This window comes from Siphateles boraxobius, unplaced genomic scaffold (genome assembly GCF_051911475.1).
Source record: "Siphateles boraxobius isolate OS27281-9 unplaced genomic scaffold, OSU_SipBor_1 26, whole genome shotgun sequence".
Lineage (NCBI taxonomy): Eukaryota > Metazoa > Chordata > Actinopteri > Cypriniformes > Leuciscidae > Siphateles > Siphateles boraxobius.
This window is the reverse complement of record NW_027508876.1, coordinates 5,051,803-5,072,722: the sequence shown is the minus strand read 5'-3', so window position 1 is coordinate 5,072,722 and position 20,920 is coordinate 5,051,803. Positions and strand designations below refer to the sequence as shown.

The 20,920-nt window shown below is 42.7% G+C and overlaps 1 protein-coding gene across 1 annotated transcript in view; it reads left to right on the top strand.

Annotated features, from left to right (window-relative positions):
• Positions 1 to 20,920, top strand: part of LOC143751603 (NACHT, LRR and PYD domains-containing protein 12-like) — a 93,309-nt gene that overhangs the window by 30,749 nt on the left and 41,640 nt on the right. The window contains exons 3-6 of the mRNA XM_077244186.1: positions 2,168 to 2,260; positions 2,445 to 4,235; positions 4,653 to 4,826; positions 17,920 to 18,090. Coding sequence (XP_077100301.1) covers positions 2,168 to 2,260; positions 2,445 to 4,235; positions 4,653 to 4,826; positions 17,920 to 18,090 — 2,229 coding nt within the window. The remainder of the gene's footprint in view (positions 1 to 2,167; positions 2,261 to 2,444; positions 4,236 to 4,652; positions 4,827 to 17,919; positions 18,091 to 20,920) is intronic.

Sequence of the window (20,920 nt, the reverse complement as noted above, 5' to 3'; positions counted from 1 at the left end):
TCGCAGAAAAAATTGTGATTGTGATGAGATTCAGTGTTTGGAAGGAAGAAGACAGGGTCGGTGTGACAGGGACTTGTACCTTTTATTGTGAAAACTCAAAAACAATAAACAAAACAAAAGGCGCGCAGACAGCACATTCACCGTAGCCTTGCTACAGCACAAAACAATCTCAAATTAAATACTCTTTCCACTTTATGTCATAAACTCTTTCCACTTGATGACAGCGTATGAGTCCTCAGTCCTTCTCTCTCCCTCTCTCTCACTCCACAGCGGCTTATATCCAGTCTCTCCACACCAATTACTGCAACAAAACACAGCTGTTGGTCATTTGCACTTGACCTACTTGCTCGTCTCCTTTCTCTCTCTCCCGTTAAAGACCTTGAGGAACCATGTGCCCCTCACCACAGTGATTAATCGAGTTCATTTTTTCAATCGACTAACAACACTAGTTTTAAGTAATACATTTCTAACATTTATAATGTGTTTAGCAACAAATCTCTGAATTACCTTTACACATACTTTAAAGGGGTGGTTTACTGCTTTTTTTCTTTGCATGATTGTGTTTATGGGGTGCAATATGACATGTCTAAGTGTCTGTTTTTTAAAAAAAATGCCTTATTTTTCATAAATTTCAGCTTTATTTTAAGCCGCTTTCTCCTCTGTCATTTGAACGACCGGTTGACTTCCTGATTCTATGAAACCACTCCCTCAGAAACAGGCAATGCGGGCTCAGATTGGTTAGTTGGGCTGGTGTGTTATAATTGGCTAAACTGCGCAGTGCACGTAGTCCGGAAACTTCACGCCCATTACCTTTACGGGCGAAAGCTGCATGTGCTCCGGTCAAATGTAGATAGTCAATAGCCTACTGCCATATCAGTTTGAGCCAGAATCAGACCCAGAAAGAGGCAATGAAGAGAGTCAAGCAGAACCTCCCCACGGCTCTTACAAAACGTTTCTGAATGGTACATTTTATTATTATTATTCTATTCTATTCTTTTCTATTCTACTATTATTATATAAGAATTTCGATACGCTGTTACTTTAAAATGTTACTGCTGCTTATAGCTTTTGAGATACGGTTTTCTCCTGATTAAACATTTAATATAACTGAATAAATGACAGAGTAATACCGTTTTTTAAAGTTATTGTTTTATCGATATAATGAACAACCGTTTATCTATTCACAAAACTAAGTTTACTCAGTGTATCGTTTTCTTTAGGTGTACACGTTTGTCTTACACAAAATAGCATCGAACTAACTGGCTACTATAAACAAACAGTGTTGGCATTGGTTTACATTTTTGATCAAATCGAAAAATTACGTCATAAAGTATACATGGAAAATACATTTACAAAATTAGTACATAATGTTTGTACGCGTAACTAAGTGGCTACTAAAGCCGTTCTTGATCAAATCGAAAAATTACGTCATAAAGTATACATGGAAAATACATTTACAAAATTAGTACATAATGTTTGTACGCGTAACTAAGTGGCTACTAAAGCCAGCGCTGGCATTTGTTTACGTCCTTGATAAAACTAAAACATTACGTCTGAAATTATACATGCAAATACATTTAAAATTATTAAGTCTTACTTACAGGTTGTGGCCCAACAACTGCTGCCTCTGGTTTAAAGTTGGAACTGCTTCATGTTTTAGTAATAGTTGAATCCGGCATTGAATTCGTGGAGATTCTGGAAGCTGTCTTCCGTAAAATGCGCAGCACAGAGAGCTAAATTACGATTGTAATTATTATATTGACACCAAACTTTGCATGTCATTGTCACCTCACTCTGACCACACCACATCAATTTCGTAATTGCTCCACCTATTGGTCGAAAGTGATGAACCGTTAAATCATATTATGAGAAACCGTATATCTGATTATTCAGGAATTTTGACTAGAATCATCTTTAAATGCGCATTGTTGCAGTTGGTCTGACAGTCATGTTGGCAAGTCTTATTATCTTCTTGCGCTTGGCCCCGATAATTGCTGCTTACAGCTATATTTTTTTGTTATTAGAATTATTATAGCTGTGCCCTTGACTAGTTGATTTGATACTAATTGCATTTTTACTTATTAACTTTGAAAAACTGTTGATAGAATTATTAAGGTAATGAGAGTATCAGAATGTCTGATTCTTAATTCTCTTTATGATGTTTAAGGTTAATCCCACCACAAAGATCAGTTTTAACAAAACCCATCTGTAAAAAGAATGATCAGTCTATGAATCAACTACAGGACTTTAATGAAAGCAGGTATGCTGGTGTCAGGTAAATTTGTTGGATTTTTTGTTTATTTGAGATCATCACACATAACCTCAATAATTGACGTTGCATAAACCTTATATGTGCTTTGTCTCATGATACAGAATAATACATTTGACTCTATATATTTATCTCTATATTTAATTCATGTAATAATGTGGTATTCATTTTACAGCCATGATGTCTTCAAAACATTTAGATCAAATCTGATGAAGAAGTTTGAGTGTCTGTATGAGGGAACAGCAAAGCAGGGAAACCCAACACTCCTGAATGAGATCTACACAGAGCTCTACATCACAGAGGGTGACAGTGGAGAGATCAGTAATGAACATGAGGTGAGACAGATTGAGACACAATCCAGGAGAGCAGCGACAGAGGACACACCAATCAAATGCAAAAACATCTTCAGACCTTTACCTAGACAAGACAAACACATCAGAACTGTGCTGACAAAGGGAGTCGCTGGCATCGGAAAAACAGTCTCTGTGCAGAAGTTCATCCTGGAATGGTCTGAAGGGAAAGCGAATCAGGACGTCCAGCTCATATTTCCACTTCCTTTCAGAGAGCTCAATTTGATGAAGGACTTAACACTCAGTCTTTCATATCTTCTTCATGTATTTTTCCCTGAAACAAAAGAAATGGAAATATCCAGTGATAAATATAAAATGTTGTTCATATTTGACGGTCTGGACGAGTGTCGTCTGGCTTTGTGTTTTCAGAGTGATGTGAGGTTTTGTGATGTAAGTGAATCAGCCTCAGTGGAAGTGTTGCTGATTAACCTTATTGCTGGGAATCTGCTTCCCTCTGCTCTCATCTGGATCACCTCCAGACCAGCAGCAGCTGATCTCATCCCCTCCAAGTGTGTCCATCGAGTGACAGAGGTGCGAGGCTTCAATGAGCCACAGAAGGAGGAATACTTCAGGAAGAGAATCAGTGATCAGAGTCTGGCCAGTACAATAATCACACACCTGAAGTCATCAAGGAGCCTCCAGATTATGTGCCACATCCCAGTGTTCTGCTGGATCTCAGCCACTGTTCTAGAGAAGATGTTGAGTGAAGCAGAGAGTGGAGAGATTCCCAAGACTCTCACTCAAATGTACACACACTTCCTGATCATTCAGACCAACATCAAACATGAGAAGGACTATGAGAAGAACCTGACAGATGAAGACATGATCCTCAAACTGGGGAAAGTGGCGTTTCAGCAGCTTTTGAAAGGTAATATGATCTTCTATGAGGAAGACCTGAGAGAGTGTGGCATTGAGGTGACAGAAGCATCAGTGTACTCAGGATTGTGCACTCAGATCTTCCGAGAGGAGTTTGGCTTGTATCAAGGGAAAGTCTTCTGCTTTGTTCATCTGAGCGTTCAGGAACATCTAGCAGCTCTATATGTGTACCTCTTTTTCACAAACAACAACATAAATGTATTTGATCCAATCACCAACCAGAGTTTGTTGACTAAGTTTAAGGACCGTTTTCAACTTATGTTTAAACATGTTTCATTTTCTGAGCTCCATGAGAGAGCTGTGAATGAGGCTCTAGAGAGTAAAAATGGTCATCTGGACCTTTTCCTGCGCTTCCTTCTGGGTCTGTCAGTGGAGTCTCATCAGATTCTCCTTCAGGGACTAATGAGACTGAGAAGAAGGTCTGACAGCAATGAGAAAACAGCTCATTACATCAAGGAGAAGATCAGGACCATTGACTCTCCAGAGAAAACCATCAATCTGTTCCACTGTCTAAATGAACTGGGTGACTATTCACTAGTGGAGGAAATACAACAGTATCTGAAATCTGGAACAATAAGTGAAGCCAAACTCTCTTCATCTCAGTGGTCAGCTGTAGTTTTTGTGTTGTTGACATCAGAGAAAAAGCTGGATGATTTTGATCTTAATAAATTTATTGGTGAAAACAATAAAGCTGAAAAACTGAAAGTTCTTCAGAAGCTGCTGCCTGTGATTAAAGTTCAGTAAGTATCACTGAGTACAAGCAATTCCTTGTTAAAATAAAAGTAAATCAAAAGCTCATAAAACTTAAAAACAAACAAACATTTATTGTGTCAGATGATATTGGAGCAATATGACAGCATACTTGAAACACACTTTTGATGACAACAATTTAATCTACCCTGATTATTAGGGCTCCAAGCACCAACGGTAGATTCCCTTACTGGAGGTGCTAAAGCCGTATTGGTTTTGTCACGTTATTCATTATATTTTAGCGCATTCGCCTGTCGCCTGCATCTTGGAGTTGATACTATGGGAATGAAACATTAGTTTGTCTGTGTGTGTAACAGGGCTCTCCCTCTCCGATTTGTCTCTATTCTCTGTTGCTTTTTGTTTTCCGTTTATAGTGTTTAACAAGTATGCATTTCATCTCTCTACAGTTTGAGTGATTGTGGTGTCACAGATAAAGATTGTGCTGCTCTGACTTCAGTTCTGAGATCAAACCCCTCACGACTGAGACAGCTGAATATGATTAATAAAAAACTGCAAGATTCTGGTGTGAAACTTCTCTCTGTTGTGCTGGAGGATCCTGGCTGTAAACTGGAGAAACTGTGGTAAGATGATCTCTCACATATTATTGTCTTCTGTAAGACTAAGTCAGGGTTTCTCAAGTCTGGCCCTGCAGAGTTTAGCTCAAACCCTGATCAAACTCACCTTTGACAGACCTTGATTGTTCAGGTGTCCTATATTTGGATTTGGAGTAGGGATGGGCAAATGAAGCCTCATGAAGCATTGAGGCTTTCCCCTGATTGTTCTGGGAAAAGATTTGAAGCATCAAGAGTGTCGAAAACAGCGCCATCTTGTGGCAGGTCAAATTTATAGCAGCCATAAACCCAAGTGTGCAGCGCTGTTTTATCTCTTAAGCATCTCAAAAGCTTAGCAACGCTAAATGTTCAGTTTTCTGATAATATAATTCACATATTAAAGTGTGGCAATAAATTAAATGTAACAATTATATTAATTATAAAAATACCAAAAGAGTTGCTTGATGCAAGTAAATTGTGGTCTAATTATTTTATGGTTTCTATGCTGTTTATAATATGACCGAATATATGATCATGTAACATAGGCTATAGGCTTATTTATATTTAAAAAATTAGTAAATGGACTTAAACTTCCAAAAACTGTAGAGTAGTGGTCTGGGTTGAAACATTCCGACACGCAAAGTGAAGCATTCACGTGACTGGAAAGAATGTGTTTCTCTGTGTTTCTCTGAAAACAATACGCGCTCCAACACAGAGCTTCATGAGAAATTTTGCTGCAAACTCTGTTTTATATAAACAGAGTATATAAAACTCGGCAGTTACACAAGTATGAGTCGTAGATCCAAATGCAATTAAGCAGTTTATTCTTGACAGACAGAACAGGAGAGTACTCAAAACACCACGTTTAGCAGACGGGCGACCTGGAAAACAACACTCCGACTAGTCTCTAGTGCGGAGTTTATGTCTTTGTTTCCTCCGCATCCAGCCCTTTGGGAGATCGCTTGAGTCCATTCACCTGCCATCTAGCTAGCCTTCACTGGGGATTCCCCTTCTCACGTCTCTGGAGCCACCTGAACGTCGTCTTGGTGGAGGTCAAGGCAGTCAGAGGTAGTCAGCTAGTTGGCTGAAATTGCGAATAAAACTCCTGTAAAAATTGGCGAACCCCAGAAACCTCTGTAGGGCCTTACGGGAATCTGGAGTTGGCCAATCCACCACAGCCTTAACCTTGTCGGGATCCATGCGCACCCCCTCGGAGGAGACGATATAACCCAGAAACGGGACCGACTGTGCATTAAAACGAACATTTCTCCGCCTTGACAAAAAGCCCATTCTCTAAAAGCCTCTGGAGCACTCGTCTGACGTGCTGAACGTGTTCCTGGAGAGAAGAAAGCACATCATCAAGAAACATGCAAATCAGTGCAATCGTTTTTTCAATAAACCAAATGACCCACAGGCTGACAAAATTTCGGCAGCAGAAGTGACGAGCATTTATCATGCCGTACATCACACACATTCATATCGCTCTACCGACTGCCGTAACAAGTTAGCCCCAGTAATTTTTCCAGATTCTGAAATAGCTAAGAAAATGTTGTGTGGCCGCACCAAAGCAACATCTTTTGTAACAGATGTCCTCGCTCCGGTCTCAGTGGCAAAATGTATTCAAGAACTGACGTCACCTATGCTTGCGGGTGGAACGCACACACCGTTTTTTTCAGTGGCGTCAGATGCTTCTAACCACGGACCCCTAGAGCTTGGGTTAAAGAATAGAGTTGTTGATTTTTACGAGGATAGCGCAGAGTCGTCAGAATCAATTCACCGCCAGATTACTAACAAACTGAAAGAATGGCCGAAGACTAGAGATGATATCTGCTTACACTGCTGATAACGCCAGTGTGAATTATGGAAAGTTCAAATCTGTTTATCAGAAGCTGAAAGCAGATAATGCTGATATTATCAAGGCTAATAGTATGGCTCGTGTCATGCATAATTGTGCAAAATATGCTGGAGACAAACTAGACATAGACATCGAATGTACAACTAACAAGATTTACAGTCACTTCTCATCATCTGCAAAGCGCACTGAAGAACTGAAATCATTGTTTGAATTTGTGGATCAAGACTATCATGCTCTACTGAGGCATGTACCAACAAGATGGCTAAGTATATGGCCTGCTGTCTCAAGGCTTAATGTCAGCTGGCCTGCAGTGAAGGCCTACTATCTGTCATTAGAAGAGGAACAATGTCCAAAGGTGCTATGGAAGCTTTTTAAAAAGGATCAACACGGTGATGGGCTCCCTCTTCAGTTACAGGCCTATCTGTCCTTCCTCCATAATGCACTGAAGATATTCCATGAGTTGTATGACACTCTCTCCACTCTTCAGAGAAAGCTCCAGCAGCGGCAGGCAGACTCCTTTTTGGAGTTGAAACCAGTGCACTTCTCCAAAAGTTTCCAGACTGTGAAGGAACAGCAATCAAGCAGGACTTCTCTAATTTCTACAGTAATGACAAATGGCATGACTTCTCAGACAGCAACTTTCACAAGCATGTGGCATTGTTAGGACTTAAGAGTGAATTCACATTCTCTCATCTCTGTGATGTGGTGGAGATCCTCCAGATGAGAGATAAACTAAACATGGATGAACTCTATGAAGAATACTGTGTGATTTTGCCACGCCAGCAGGAGGTTGTAAAGAGAACAGTTCCTGTTGTGGAGAAGTGGTCAACTTTGCTCCAAGGCACATCAAATTTGACTGTACTTGGATCCTTTTTCTTTAGCATCCCTGTGACAAATGCACATGTGGAAAGAGTGTTTTCACTGATGACTGCAGCATGGACTGACCAACGAAACCGGTGCTCTGTGGATCTTATCAAGAGTGAGATTCAAGTCAAGAGCAACTTTGGATATAGCTGCACAGAGTTTTACAGCTATGCATTGAAAGATAAAACTCTCCTGGATGCAGTACGGACAGACAAAAAGTATAAATTCATGAAGAAGAACAATTACGGTAAAATGAACATTCGTTGTGTAAAATTTAGAATATATATGTGTGGTCCTCTTGCTACACTATGTTGGTTTTTATTTGGTTGGTTTGCTGCTACCCATGTGTTTCAGAAAAGTGCTATCCATGGTGCTGGGGAATGCTGTTGGCCTGCTACCAGCTGGATTGTGTTGACACATAGGCAAAATATGTGTCTGCTTGATGGGAGATTTTTTTCTTTTTTATCCCATATAGCCATTCTTATAAAAAAAAAGAATTTGGTTTACCTTATTTGCACAGAAATAGTTAAACTTTCTATAGGCAAGCCCTAAATATTTTGCACTGTATAGGCTAGGCCTTATATTTTGTTGAACTTAAATAAGCTAGGCCTAATATTTTTTGTGTCTTGTATTTTAAGGTGAATTTGATTCACTGAGAGCATTTTTTTGTTGTTGTTTTTGTTGTTTCGTAATGCCTGGTCCTTTGGACAGTTGACTAATTTGATAGTCCCAATAAAGAGAGATGTTGCAAAATTAGTGTTTTGTCTTTTATAGGCCTAGGCCTATGCCTAAAGCTGTAGAAACTTTGGGTGATATTTTGGGTCAGGTAGTGTCTTAATCTTTTAGTTGGTGGGTTTAAAAAATTTTTCTTGGTAAATTAGTTAGACAATATATCTTAAGTTTAAAGTTATTACGTCTGTCCCACATTGTACCCACATTTTTTCTGACTGGAGGTGGTCACCCTAGTTACCCAAAATAAACTGGATTGGGGACACGCCACTGTTAGAACAAGAAATAGCATCATGGACAACTCTGGGACCAACTTATGCATCTGCTAACCCTCGCTGTCCCAAAAAGGAGTGTGTGGAAACTGACCGTCTGATCTCACAATCATTAAATGCCACTGCACGTGCAGCTCATACAGGCAATGCTTTGCCAATCCTCTTAGCATCCTTAAGGAAAACAGTAAGTGCGGATGACCAGGATTCTAGGAACCTTGTGGATTCTGCTCTGGCAGCCCACTCACAATTGTCACGTGATGTGGGGGACGCTATGTCTTCGGCTATTTTATGTCATAGACAGGTATGGCTGGCACAAACCTCTTTGACAGTGACCATAAGAAGCGAACTAATGAATTTGCCAGTAATTCCCGGTCAAGGCTGAGCGCCCCATTACAACAAGAGAAGTTGTCCAGCGGGCTTGTCATAAACCAGCTCCAGTCTTCAGACCAAGGTCTTGAGAATCACAAATTCCGCAGCAACCTGCTTGTTCTAGACACACGAGTGGCAATCCTGTTAGTGTTCCCCAGAGGAGATTTCAGTCCCGTGGGGGAGCCCAACAGAGAGGTTAACGAAGGGGTGCAGGACGTGATGGTGGACCTGCATAGCAGTCAGGGGCTGGCCGTCGACTGTACCTCTCAACTTTCACAGGCCAGTTGGGAGAGAGTGGTCTCAGACCAGTAGGTTTTATCCACAATAAGCCCCCCAGCAGTCTCCAGCCTCAAAAGCAGGTGAAAAACTCCATAATAATGGAGCCATGTCTCACTTCCAGAGAATAGACAGCCTGGAGAAGGCATTGGGTCACTTCCAGAAGGGGAAGCTTGTGCAGCCCACAGGGTTCAGAAGCTGGTAGGACTGATGGCGGCAGCATCAATGGTAATTCCCTTAGGCTTACTGAGGACACGCCCGATACAGAGATGGTTCAATTCATTTCGTCTTCATCCAAAATAGGACAGAAGAACAAGGCTGTTAGTGAAAAAAGGCCTGCATTGGGGTCTTACTCCATTGGAGGGACAAGGACTTTCTCCGCAGGAGAACCCCACTGGGCAATCTTCCTCACAGAAGATCAGTGATAACAACAGATGCATCACTGACAGGCTGGAGCTGTTTGGGAAGGCAGGTCAGTAAGGGGCAAATGGGATCCCCCTTGGTTGTCAGAACACATAAATGTGCTCGAACTGAGGGCTGTTCATCTCGCTCTCAAGGGTCTGTTACCATTTTTTTTGCCACAAGCATGTGCTAGTGAGAACGGACAGTACCAGTATAGCAGTTTACCACATAAATCACCAAGGAGGGACGAAATCACTATGCTGTCTCCAGGTGGCAACGAACCTGCTGACATGGACCTCACTGAGAGCAATCCACATCCCAGGTGTGACAAACAGAGCAGCCAACATTTTGTCCAGAACAGGGCCTCTCCCAGGAGAGTGGTGGTTGCAATAGCCCAATTTTGGACCCGATACGGGACAGCTCATGTAGATCTCTTTGCCTCCAGGGAGAAGACCCATTGCCTGGGATGGTACTCCCTCAAGGTACAAGAAGGCAGTTTAGGTCTTGTGGAGGCCATAAAGTGGATAATTTTTTCAGAGTGGTGTTTAGGCATGAATGTTGTTCCAATAACCTGCTCTGTCCCACTTGTCCTTAGATTCCTGCAGGCTCAACTGGATCAGGGCAAAGCAGCCAGTACAATCAGGGTTAATGCTTCAACTATTTCTGCATCTCATGAGGGAGTGGATGGCCAGCCATTAGGCCGACATCTCTTGGTAGGTCAGTTCCTGAAGGGAGCTCGTCGCTTATGTCCAAATCGCACTTTCGGGTACCAAATTGGGATTTGGCTTTTGTACTAGACTCTCTCACTAAGCCCCCGTACGAGCCTATGGCGGATACAGATAAAAAAAATTTGTTTGGCTATATGCTCTGCTTAAACGGAAGGAGAATTGTGTGCGCTATCTGTTAGTGAAGATTGTTTACGTTGGAGGCCGGATGGCACAGGGGTGATGCTCTGGCCCAACCCTGCCTTTTTACCAAAAGTACTTAATCCTCAGTTCAGAAATCTGGAGGTAATGGAGGTAGTTCAATTTCAACCCCCTTCTTCACAGGCAGATGAGCAGAATTTGCTCACTCTTTATCCAGTAAGGGCATTACGCACATATGTAAATTTTACTCAGACCTTGAGGAAGTCTCATTCTCAGCTCTTTGTTTGCTATGGAAAGGCTAGACTAGGGTTGTCACTTTCTAAGCAACATTTGTCACATTTGTTGGTTGAGGTTATACGGAAAGAGGGCTACCAGTTCCTATGGGAATACGGGCCCACTCAACCAGAAGTGTATGTGTCATGGTCTACATCATGTACATTTGCAAAATTTGACAGAGTTTATGTAACTGGCACAACGCCTGTCAGCACTGCAGTTTTGATGTCTGTTGCCCAGTGAGGTTTTAATAGTTCGGAGTCTGTAGTTCCTTGTGACCCTGTTGACATGAGTCATCCTATTAGACCGTAGTGACGGTCAGAGTGAGGTCTTACAGATTGTAAGTTATGAATATAACTATGGATCTGTGAGACCGAAGGATGACTTCAAGGTTCAAGGTAAGAAAACGTGCCGGAAGTTTAACTCGCCTTTTATAGCGCATGACTTTTCGCTTCCGGGGTCATGGGCATGACTTTGTTTGCATAAGGTCTCGAGAGAAGGCGGAACGAAGGTTATCATCCTATTAGACCGTAGTGGCGGTCATCCTTCGGTCTCACAGATCCTCAGATATATTCATAACTTACATTCTTCATTTGTTTTAAACAGCAGACCTAATATTGTCCCATATTGTCAAAACTTAAATGTCCTGGCTTTTTTTTTTTTGTGATAACAGTGTCAGGAAGCATACAACGGATCCAGTAGCGAGTCGAAAATAAAGTTTATTGTAAACAGTCAGAAGAACAAACAGAATAGCTGGCAAATAACAGGCACCCAGCAGGTCCTAGGAAACCACGAGAACTGCAGAGTAGAATCCAAGCAGGGTAGAGGAGAAATGACGCGCCGTGAATATCCTCAACACAGGCAGACCACAGCTCAGGCAGAACGACAACAGGAGATCCGTGCAAACCGGGAGCAGGACCGAAACTGCACAGAACAGAGATCAGCACAAGAAGCAGCAACCCAAACGATCTGACACTGAACATGAGTAACATAGCACTACATATAGGACTAATAAACGAGACACACCTGCGACTGATCTGATCGCTCGTCAGCGCAGCTGGCGCTGATAGGCAATCAGACCAGTGCAGTACACACAGAATGAGCAAGCAAACCCGCAAACTGTGACAAACAGAGGTCTAGGGGCTATGTAACTACCATATAAGTTTCAAAACAGTCAATCCACAAACAAAAGCACACAGCCTGCATAAAGTAGCTGTTCCTTTTCAAAAGCCGTTGTAACTTCCGTAAAAATGCAACGCAACCCGTATGTAAACTTCTAACACATTTAATGTTACATTATGGAGCCAGCATAATCTGAAATGTGTGTTATTTACCTTACTTGTTAGCATCACAAAGCCACAGCAGGCTACAACATTCTGTCACGGTGCGTGTGGGAATAATTCCGTGGATTCCAGTGCAGAGCGAAAGAAGTGTTTAATGAAGATAAAACATAAAATAAACAAACCAAAACTACATAGAACAAGGCAGGCAAGGCAAGGGAAGGCAAGGCGCAAACACAAACACTACGTAACAAATACAACGAACGAGCACAAGACAGCAAACACGGGAAGACTAAATAGGGAGGCAAACAAAGGAGGGTAACGAGACAGACAGGTGGAGCAATTAAACCAATAATCAGATAACAAGGGGGAGGGATCAAACAATGACAAGAGCACATGGCTCAAAATAACAAAATACCCACAAGACAGGACAGACATGTGACATAACCCCCTCCCTACGGAGCGGCTACCAGACGCTCCATCAGACCAGGGCGGGGCGGGACAGGCCAGGGGGGGGACAGGAGACACAAACCAGGGCGGGACGGGAGGGACAGACCAGGATGGGACGGGAGGAACAGACCAGGGCAAAACACAGTCCATCGGGCGGCCAGGGCGAAACACAGAGTCCATCGGGCGGCCAGGGCGAAACACAGAGTCCATCGGGCGGCCAGGGCGAAACACAGAGTCCATTGGGCGGCCAGGGCGAAACACAGAGTCCATCGGGCGGCCAGGGCGAAACACAGAGTCCATCGGGCGGCCAGGGCGAAACACAGAGTCTATCGGGCGGCCAGGGCGGTGAAGACCCCTCGGGCGGCCAGGGCGGTGAAGACCCCTCGGGCGGCCAAGGCGGTGATGCCCTCTCAGGACCAGACACCGGCTCAGGAACAGACACCGGCTCAGGAACAGACACCGGCTCAGGAACAGACACCGGCTCAGGAACAGACACCGGCTCAGGAACAGACACCGGCTCAGCAACAGCCATAAGAACTGTAACATCCACAAGAACAGACACAAACACAGGAACAAACACTGGCTCTGGCACTGGAACAGGCACTGGCTTTGGAACAGACATTGGCTCTGGCACTGGAACAGGCACTGGCTTTGGAACAGGCACTGGGTCTGCCTCCGGCTCTGGAACAGGCACGGGCTCTGCCTCCGGCTCTGGAACAGGCACGGGCTCTGCCTCCGGCTCTGGAACAGGCACGGGCTCTGCCTCCGGCTCTGGAACAGGCACGGGCTCTGCCTCCGGCTCTGGAACAGGCACGGGCTCTGCCTCCGGCTCTGGAACAGGCACGGGCTCTGCCTCCGGCTCTGGAACAGGCACGGGCTCTGCCTCCGGCTCTGGAACAGGCACGGGCTCTGCCTCCGGCTCTGGAACAGGCACGGGCTCTGCCTCCGGCTCTGGAACAGGCACGGGCTCTGCCTCCGGCTCTGGAACAGGCACGGGCTCTGCCTCCGGCTCTGGAACAGGCACGGGCTCTGCCTCCGGCTCTGGAACAGGCACGGGCTCTGCCTACGGCTCTGGAACAGGCACGGGCTCTGCCTCTGGAGCAGCAGCCACCGGTTCAGGAACTGCAGCCACCGGCTCAGGAACTGCAGCCACCGGCTCAGGAACTGCAAACACCGGCTCAGGAACAGTCACTAGAACAGAAATGGTCACAAGGACAGACACAAACACAGAAACAAACACTAGGTCTGGCGCTGGAACAGGCGCTGGCTCTGGAACAGACATTGGCTCCAGCTCTGGAACAGGCCTTGGCTCTGCCTCCGGCTCTGGAACAGGCACTGGCTCTGCCTCCGGCTCTGGAACAGCAGACACTGGCTCCGGCTCTGGAACAGACACTGGCTCCGGCCCTGGAACAGACACTGGCTCCGGCCCTGGAACAGACACTGGCTCCGGCCCTGGAACAGCAGACACGGACATGTCCAGGATCCGAGCCAGACGCTCCAGATAGTCCAGGTCCATGAAGGCAGACGGCACTGGCTCTGCCTCCGGCTCTGGAACGGGCACTGGCTCTGCCTCCGGCTCTGGAACAGACATTGGCTCTGCCTCCGGCTCTGGAACAGCCAATGGCTCTACCTGGGGCTCTGGAGCAGCAGACACTGGCTCCGGCTCTGGAACAGCAGACACTGACTCTGGCTCTGGAACAGCAGACACTGGCTCCGGCTCTGGAACAGCAGACAGTGGCTCTGGAACAGCAGACACTAGCTCCGGCTCTGGAACAGCCGACACTAGCCCCGGCTTTGGAACCGACTCTGGCTCTGACTCGGAAATAGCAGATACAGACATATCCAGGATCCGTGCCAGACGTTCCAAATAGTCCGTAAGTGCCTTGGCGGCCACACAAATGAGCATTTCCGGATCTGTCTCAGACTGGGCAGACTGGACGTGCTCAGTCTCTGACTGGGCAGACAGAGCGTGTACTGTCTCTCGCTGGGCAGACTGGACGTGCTCAGTCTCTGACTGGGCAGACAGAGCGTGTACTGTCTCTCGCTGGGCAGACGTGACGTGAACAGTCTCTCGCTGGGCAGACGTGACGTGAACAGTCTCTCGCTGGGCAGACGTGACGTGAACAGTCTCTCGCTGGGCAGACGTGACGTGAACAGTCTCTGACTGGGCAGACGTGACGTGAACAGTCTCTGACTGGGCAGACGGATTATGTCTCCTTCTCCGTCCCTTTTGACGGATCTGTGCATACTCGAAGTTGGTTAAAACCATAGACGGATTCCCAACGCTGGACGGATCCGATGACGATGATCCCATTCCAGGAGAGACCAGTGAGGAAGACTCAGCTGTCCTCCTCTCCTCATTCCTCTGGGCACACAGGGAGAAATATTTAAAGAGAGAAATTCCATTCTCCCTCTCAGCCGGACAAAGTTCGCTCCGCGGAATCCACATGTGGCTCGTTCGTTCTGTCACGGTGCGTGTGGAAATAATTCAGTGGATTCCAGTGCAGTGCAGAGCGAAAGAAGTGTTTAATGAAGATAAAACATAAAATAAACAAACCAAAACTACATAGGGCAGGGCAAGGCAAGGCAAGGCAAGGCGCAAACACAAACACAACGTAACAAATACAACGAACGAGCACAAGACAGCAAACACAGGAAGACTAAATAGGGAGGCAAACAAAGGAGGGCAACGAGACAGACAGGAGGAGCAATTAAACCAATAATCTGATAACAAGGGGGAGGGATCAAACAATGACAAGAGCACATGGCTCAAAATAACAAAACACCCATGTGCATCACAAGACAGGACAGACATGTGACACATACATGACCCTAGTTACCTGTGGTTGGCCTAGTCGTGCATCGCTCAGAAAACAACAGGCCAATCAGAAGGCTCATGAATATTAATTAGGCAGGCCAAAACAGACCTGTTCTTAGCAGAGCTCCTATGAAAGCTCCTATGGTTTTTGGTACTTATACTGCAAATATTCTTGAGGACATCAACACCTAAAATAAAACTCCAGAAAGGTGTACAATATGGGACCTTTAATATTTATCCATTTATTCTGGTCATAATTTGGAGACAAGGAGCATATGAAATGTTGTGCGGTGCTGCTTATATTTATCATGCAGTAAAAATGTCGTCTGTGGATGAAAATCCAAAACAAGCACTGGTGGGACGTTGTCCTGCTCCACTTCACAGACGCTGAATGAAAGGAGAGTTTTAGAATGACAGGACACTCATTTATATGAAACTTTATTCAACAGGAAAAACTGCTCATTCTGCTTTCTTACTATTGGGGAGTATTAGCTTAGGGAGTAGCACCACGATATGAATCACATGGGATGCACCAATGGGGTTAAAGAGGTTCTGACTCTGGCTGAGTAATCCGTAGAGTCAATTTATGCTATGCCCACTATGATTGCGCATATTCATTATGTAGTGGTTCTCCATATTGTAAACTTCATGATGCAGTGTAGAAGTTCCAGGTTCCAGGAACATCTCAGGTTTCAGGTTGAGTATGCAACCCGGTTCCCAGAGAATGGGAACGAGAATCTGCATCTCATTGCCATTCCTTGGGCTTACCTGCGCAAAAGAGTTGCTGACGTGTAACTCGCGGGCACTCTGGGTTTGTGACACGGACTGCCATCTGCCAATGATTATTGCCATTTTTGTACACATGCTTCAGACATGCTGATGGTGTTCCCCATATCTTCAAACTCCTTGATGCAACGTCTTGTTCCCCTTCTCAAGGAACCGGTTTGCATACTCAGTCTGAAACATTCTATTCTATTATGAGAATTATCTGCAATAATTTCAACTGCTGATTTTATTTTTTAAAGAATTTAAAGAGTATTAATGAGTTGATCTCCCCCTCCTTCTTACAACCTGCTTCATCACACAAGGTTATGATGCTGTTTTTACTCAATGAGCTGCACAATTCTGGATAAATTGAGAATCAAGTTTTTTTTGTTTAAAGTAGAGATCATGATTCTGAATAGATATCTAAACAAAATAACATGTAACTTACTAGGTCTTGAAAAAATGTTAATTGTTGGCAATTTCATTAATTGGTTAATTCATTTTAAAAATCAGTTTGAATGAATGATTCAGTGACTCACTAATAAAGACTTCACTTGTTTCATTACTGGATGAATCGTTTTTCAACTAATATCTTGAACAAATGGTTCAATGACAAATACATTTTTTCACTTGTCACTAACTACGGGTGTAACAATTTAATTGAGACAATCTTCATTTGGAGCATCAAGTTACTTTCAAAATATGATTTACTCTATCTGAACTATATCTGAACTATAAACGTATCCCAGTACTTTCTTTGATCATTTGAATTATTGTAACAAATAAATAATGAGACTGTGTGTGTGATTGAAAAGACTGTTTGTGTAGCTGTTTCATAACTATTCTCTTATTAAAACTTAACTTATAACAAACAAAATGTAGATTTTATGTAGGCTAAATACTGTAAGAGATTAATTGTGCAGACAGAACTTTGAAATTGCGATAAATTGAGATGTTAATGGCTTTTTAATTAATATAAACGGAGCACACATTGCATGCTTTCTAGGCGATATATAAATCCATTCAGAATTTGAATAAAATATTTTGTTTTTCTGCATTAGGTGAGGCAATGGTTATTTATTATTCGAATTGTCTGCCATGCTTTTCTGTTCTAATTATAGGATAGTGGTGTTGACTGTAGTAGCATGGTCATTTTGACTGCATGTAAATGCATAATTGCAAAATCTGACACTTCTACACAATTTAAAATAATTGTCTCTTAGCAGTAGATATTTTTGAAATACATTGATATTTATACAGTTTAAAATTTTTCTGAGGTGAATATATTTTTATTGAAAGCGTGATAATATAAAATGTGACCTGGTGCTCTTCTGGTACTTTGATTACTTGTTTACTTCTTTACCTGTGTCTTTACCTTTGATTACTTTTTCCAACTAAGTTGGTTCAGTTACCGAGATTTTACAGAGATTTAACTCTGCTTGTAAGCCTAAACTTGACATAAACTGTAAACGTTTGGAATGTTGTTCCAGGATCAACAAAAATGTTGATCCAGGAACATGTTGTACTTGATAAAATCACGTTCACCATGTTGGTTCAGTGAAGGAGAAGGCAAGATAAGGATTTTTTATTGAAAAATATGTATGTATATATTTATACAAAAACAAAATAAACTTGAAATAACAATGCTGCAGAACAGAAACTCAGGATAACCAAACCATCAAAACAACAAGAATGGACTGAAATCAAAATCAATAATTTTTATCAAATAATCTTGTAAAGTTTGAAGCACAGTTGTTGAAAACTTTTCGAATTTCTTTATTATTCTCATGACTGTGATACAGTAAGTCTCCAATAGAAATGTAAACATATTTAAAAGTTTTGATTTTGAATTTGAATTTGTCTGATCTGAACAGAGAGAGTGAAGAGTGTGTTGTTCTCTACAGGTTGAGGGATTGTGGAGTCACAGATGAAGGTTGTGCTGCTCTGACTTCAGCTCTGAGATCAAACCCCTCACACCTGAGACAACTGGATCTCACTAGGAATAAACTAGGAGATTCTGTGAATCTGCTCTCTGCTCTACTAGAGGATCCTCACTGTAAACTGGAGATACTGAAGTAAGACTGAAGTCTTTATCCTCAATAAAATTAATTCTTTGATCCATATACTTTTTTTATTTTAGGACTAAAATTAGCTTGTTAAATGTTCTATAAACACAAAATATCACAAATATAGTTTTTTCATCCCATGACAGCCCCATAGAGACTATACTGTCTGTACCGGAAAGAGAAATTATTAGTTGGTTATGGTATAGAGTGCCAAAGTTATGACGTCACTTTGTAGGACAACTCGGAAGTTAGCGGCGCATGGGTTCCCTCGATCAAAAAGTTACGGATTTTCCCCATAGACTTTTGGAAAAATCGCAAAAAATAAGATCTGTGTTCAACAAAGAGTTGTGACCCTTACACGTTTTGTCTATCAAGATAATCTTTACAAGTTAATCCAAAATTTATACATGTTGAAGCCTAAATAAAACCGTCAGATATAAAATGCTAATGGTAGGCTATAAACGGACTACAGCACACAATGGTCGCGGATCAACTTCATCATCAAGCTTCCTCAAATTTTATTTAAAAAACATGCTCGCTCATTATGATCTGCGCTGTGTATGAACACTTATCCACTTTTTCATGAGAAATATTGCCCATTCGTTTTTTCCAAAAATGTTAGAAACTATTTTTTTTTTATGCGTGCCTCACTGAGATTTTTTTACCTTATGTTAATGTTTTATTTATTCGTTTATTATTTTGTTAGTTTATATAAACCTTAATATTATTTTCTTTGTGATTAAGATTATTATGCCTGATCATTGTGCCCCAAATAAACTTTAAATATTATCTTTCACTGTATTATGTTTGATTGTATGTTTGCATACCATTTGCTAATTCGCCAGAAAAAAAACGCGATTTTACCATCTCAGAAGCACTAACGTTAGCTATGGCCGTATCAATTTCCAATCTTATGTCCTTTTTCTTAGACGATAGAAAAACCATAGATCGAGGAGAGAACCACTATAAAGCTGGACATGTAGAACAGTGCAGCTTAGATGCTGGTTTACTTGCCGGTATTGTAAGGGCCAGCATGAGGGACAAGGTTTATCGAGTCTCTGTAAGCTAAACTAGGGAGAGATTGTGGAGTTATAATATTGTTCTATGTATTTAAGATAACTATACAAATAATCTCTGAACAAGCATAACACAGTTAAATTCCAAACATTTAATATAATAGTTGTGTATAATTATATATGTTGAATTTAAAGAGAATTGTCCAATAGCATCAACAAAAGCTTATTATAATATATTATAATTAAACCATATATGTTCCCTAATTAAACCATACATACTCATTTTGTTAACCTTTTCTATATGTTTTTACCTGGTAATCCACAAGCCCCAATGTGAGAGCTAATGTGTGTAGTAAATTTTATCTCACATTCACATTACTGTGAGCTGACTGGAGTGTAGTTACAATAGTATACAAGTAGTATACAATAGTTTAACATTTAATTTTTGGTTTTTGTCAGACAGGCGACTTACAGTGCATTAAGGCTATACATATCAGCGTGTTCTCTGGGAATTGAACTCGCAACCTTTTGCACAGTTAACAAAATGCTCTAATCACTGAGCCACAGAAACCTTACAGCAAGAGTTGTAGTAAACATCTTTATTTTCATAAAATAAGTAAACTGAAAACAAACTATATACTAATTGAAAAAACTGATAATTCACATGACTGGTCTCTACAGGGAAAGTTGGCATTGTTGCCACACAATGTGAATGCCCACATGGACAATACAAATGCAGCCATGCAGCTGCTTTGGCCATCTTTGCCATCCACAATTTCTGCTGCACAGACACCACATGTCAGTGGAAGAAGCCCAAAGCAGCTAAGAGCACACACTCTGTAGAGGAGCTGTTCCGACCACCGAATGAGCCTTATAACCCACTGACATGAGAGCCAACAGCAGAGTATCGTGATTGGCTGAGGAACAGGCTCAGGGGCAGGTTCTCAGGAATGTCCTGGCTTCTCTCACCTGAGCCTGAAGAGAATCCTCACACCTTGGAAGCACATTCTGTCCCTAGAATTGTAAAGTCTGTAGGTCATCAGGGGTCTGAAGCTATCCCGGCCAGTATTAAATTTCTCAACGGGCCTGAAAATTACAACCCGACCCGACCCGGCCGTTGGCTTTTAAAGCCCGACCCGATGTAACCCGACACATCAACATGAATTATCTGTCCGAACCCGGCCCGCGGCCCGACGACGCCGCCGTCTTTTTTTCTTTTTTTCTCATACACGTATTATCATGACCAGCAGACGGAAATCCAAATCAACCTTTATTGTTCACGCCTTTTAACAATACAAACAACTGAAACAATAAACTTTAAATATATATATAGGCTATATAAACATGCCTTAAATAAAAATCTTCACACAATAATAAATAAAAAGAACTCAAACATGTACCCAGCCAGTGGGCGGGCTACTTTTCTCACCACACTATTTTTTAAGAGTTTTTAAACAAAATAGGCCAAGCTAGCCTATTAACATAGTCATATGATTATAAGGCATCGTGGAGGAACAGTAGTGCGTCCACAGTGGATGGACTGAGGCGTGTTCTCCTCTCTTCAATGGTACCGCCAGCCACACTGAATACCCTCTCGCTGCTGCTGCTGCTGGCCGGCACACAGAGCACCTGCCGTGCCAACTGAGCCAGTTTGGGATACACGCTGCTGTTGGTCTTCCACCAGCCCAGCAGGTCCTGATCGTCGGTCATTGTTGGCCTTTGGCGGACGTAACTGTCAACCTCATCCTCTTCTGATTCGGTCTCCCCCCCGACCCCAAATACATTTTCCCATTCATCAAAGCGCTGTGTTTTCTTTGCGGCGG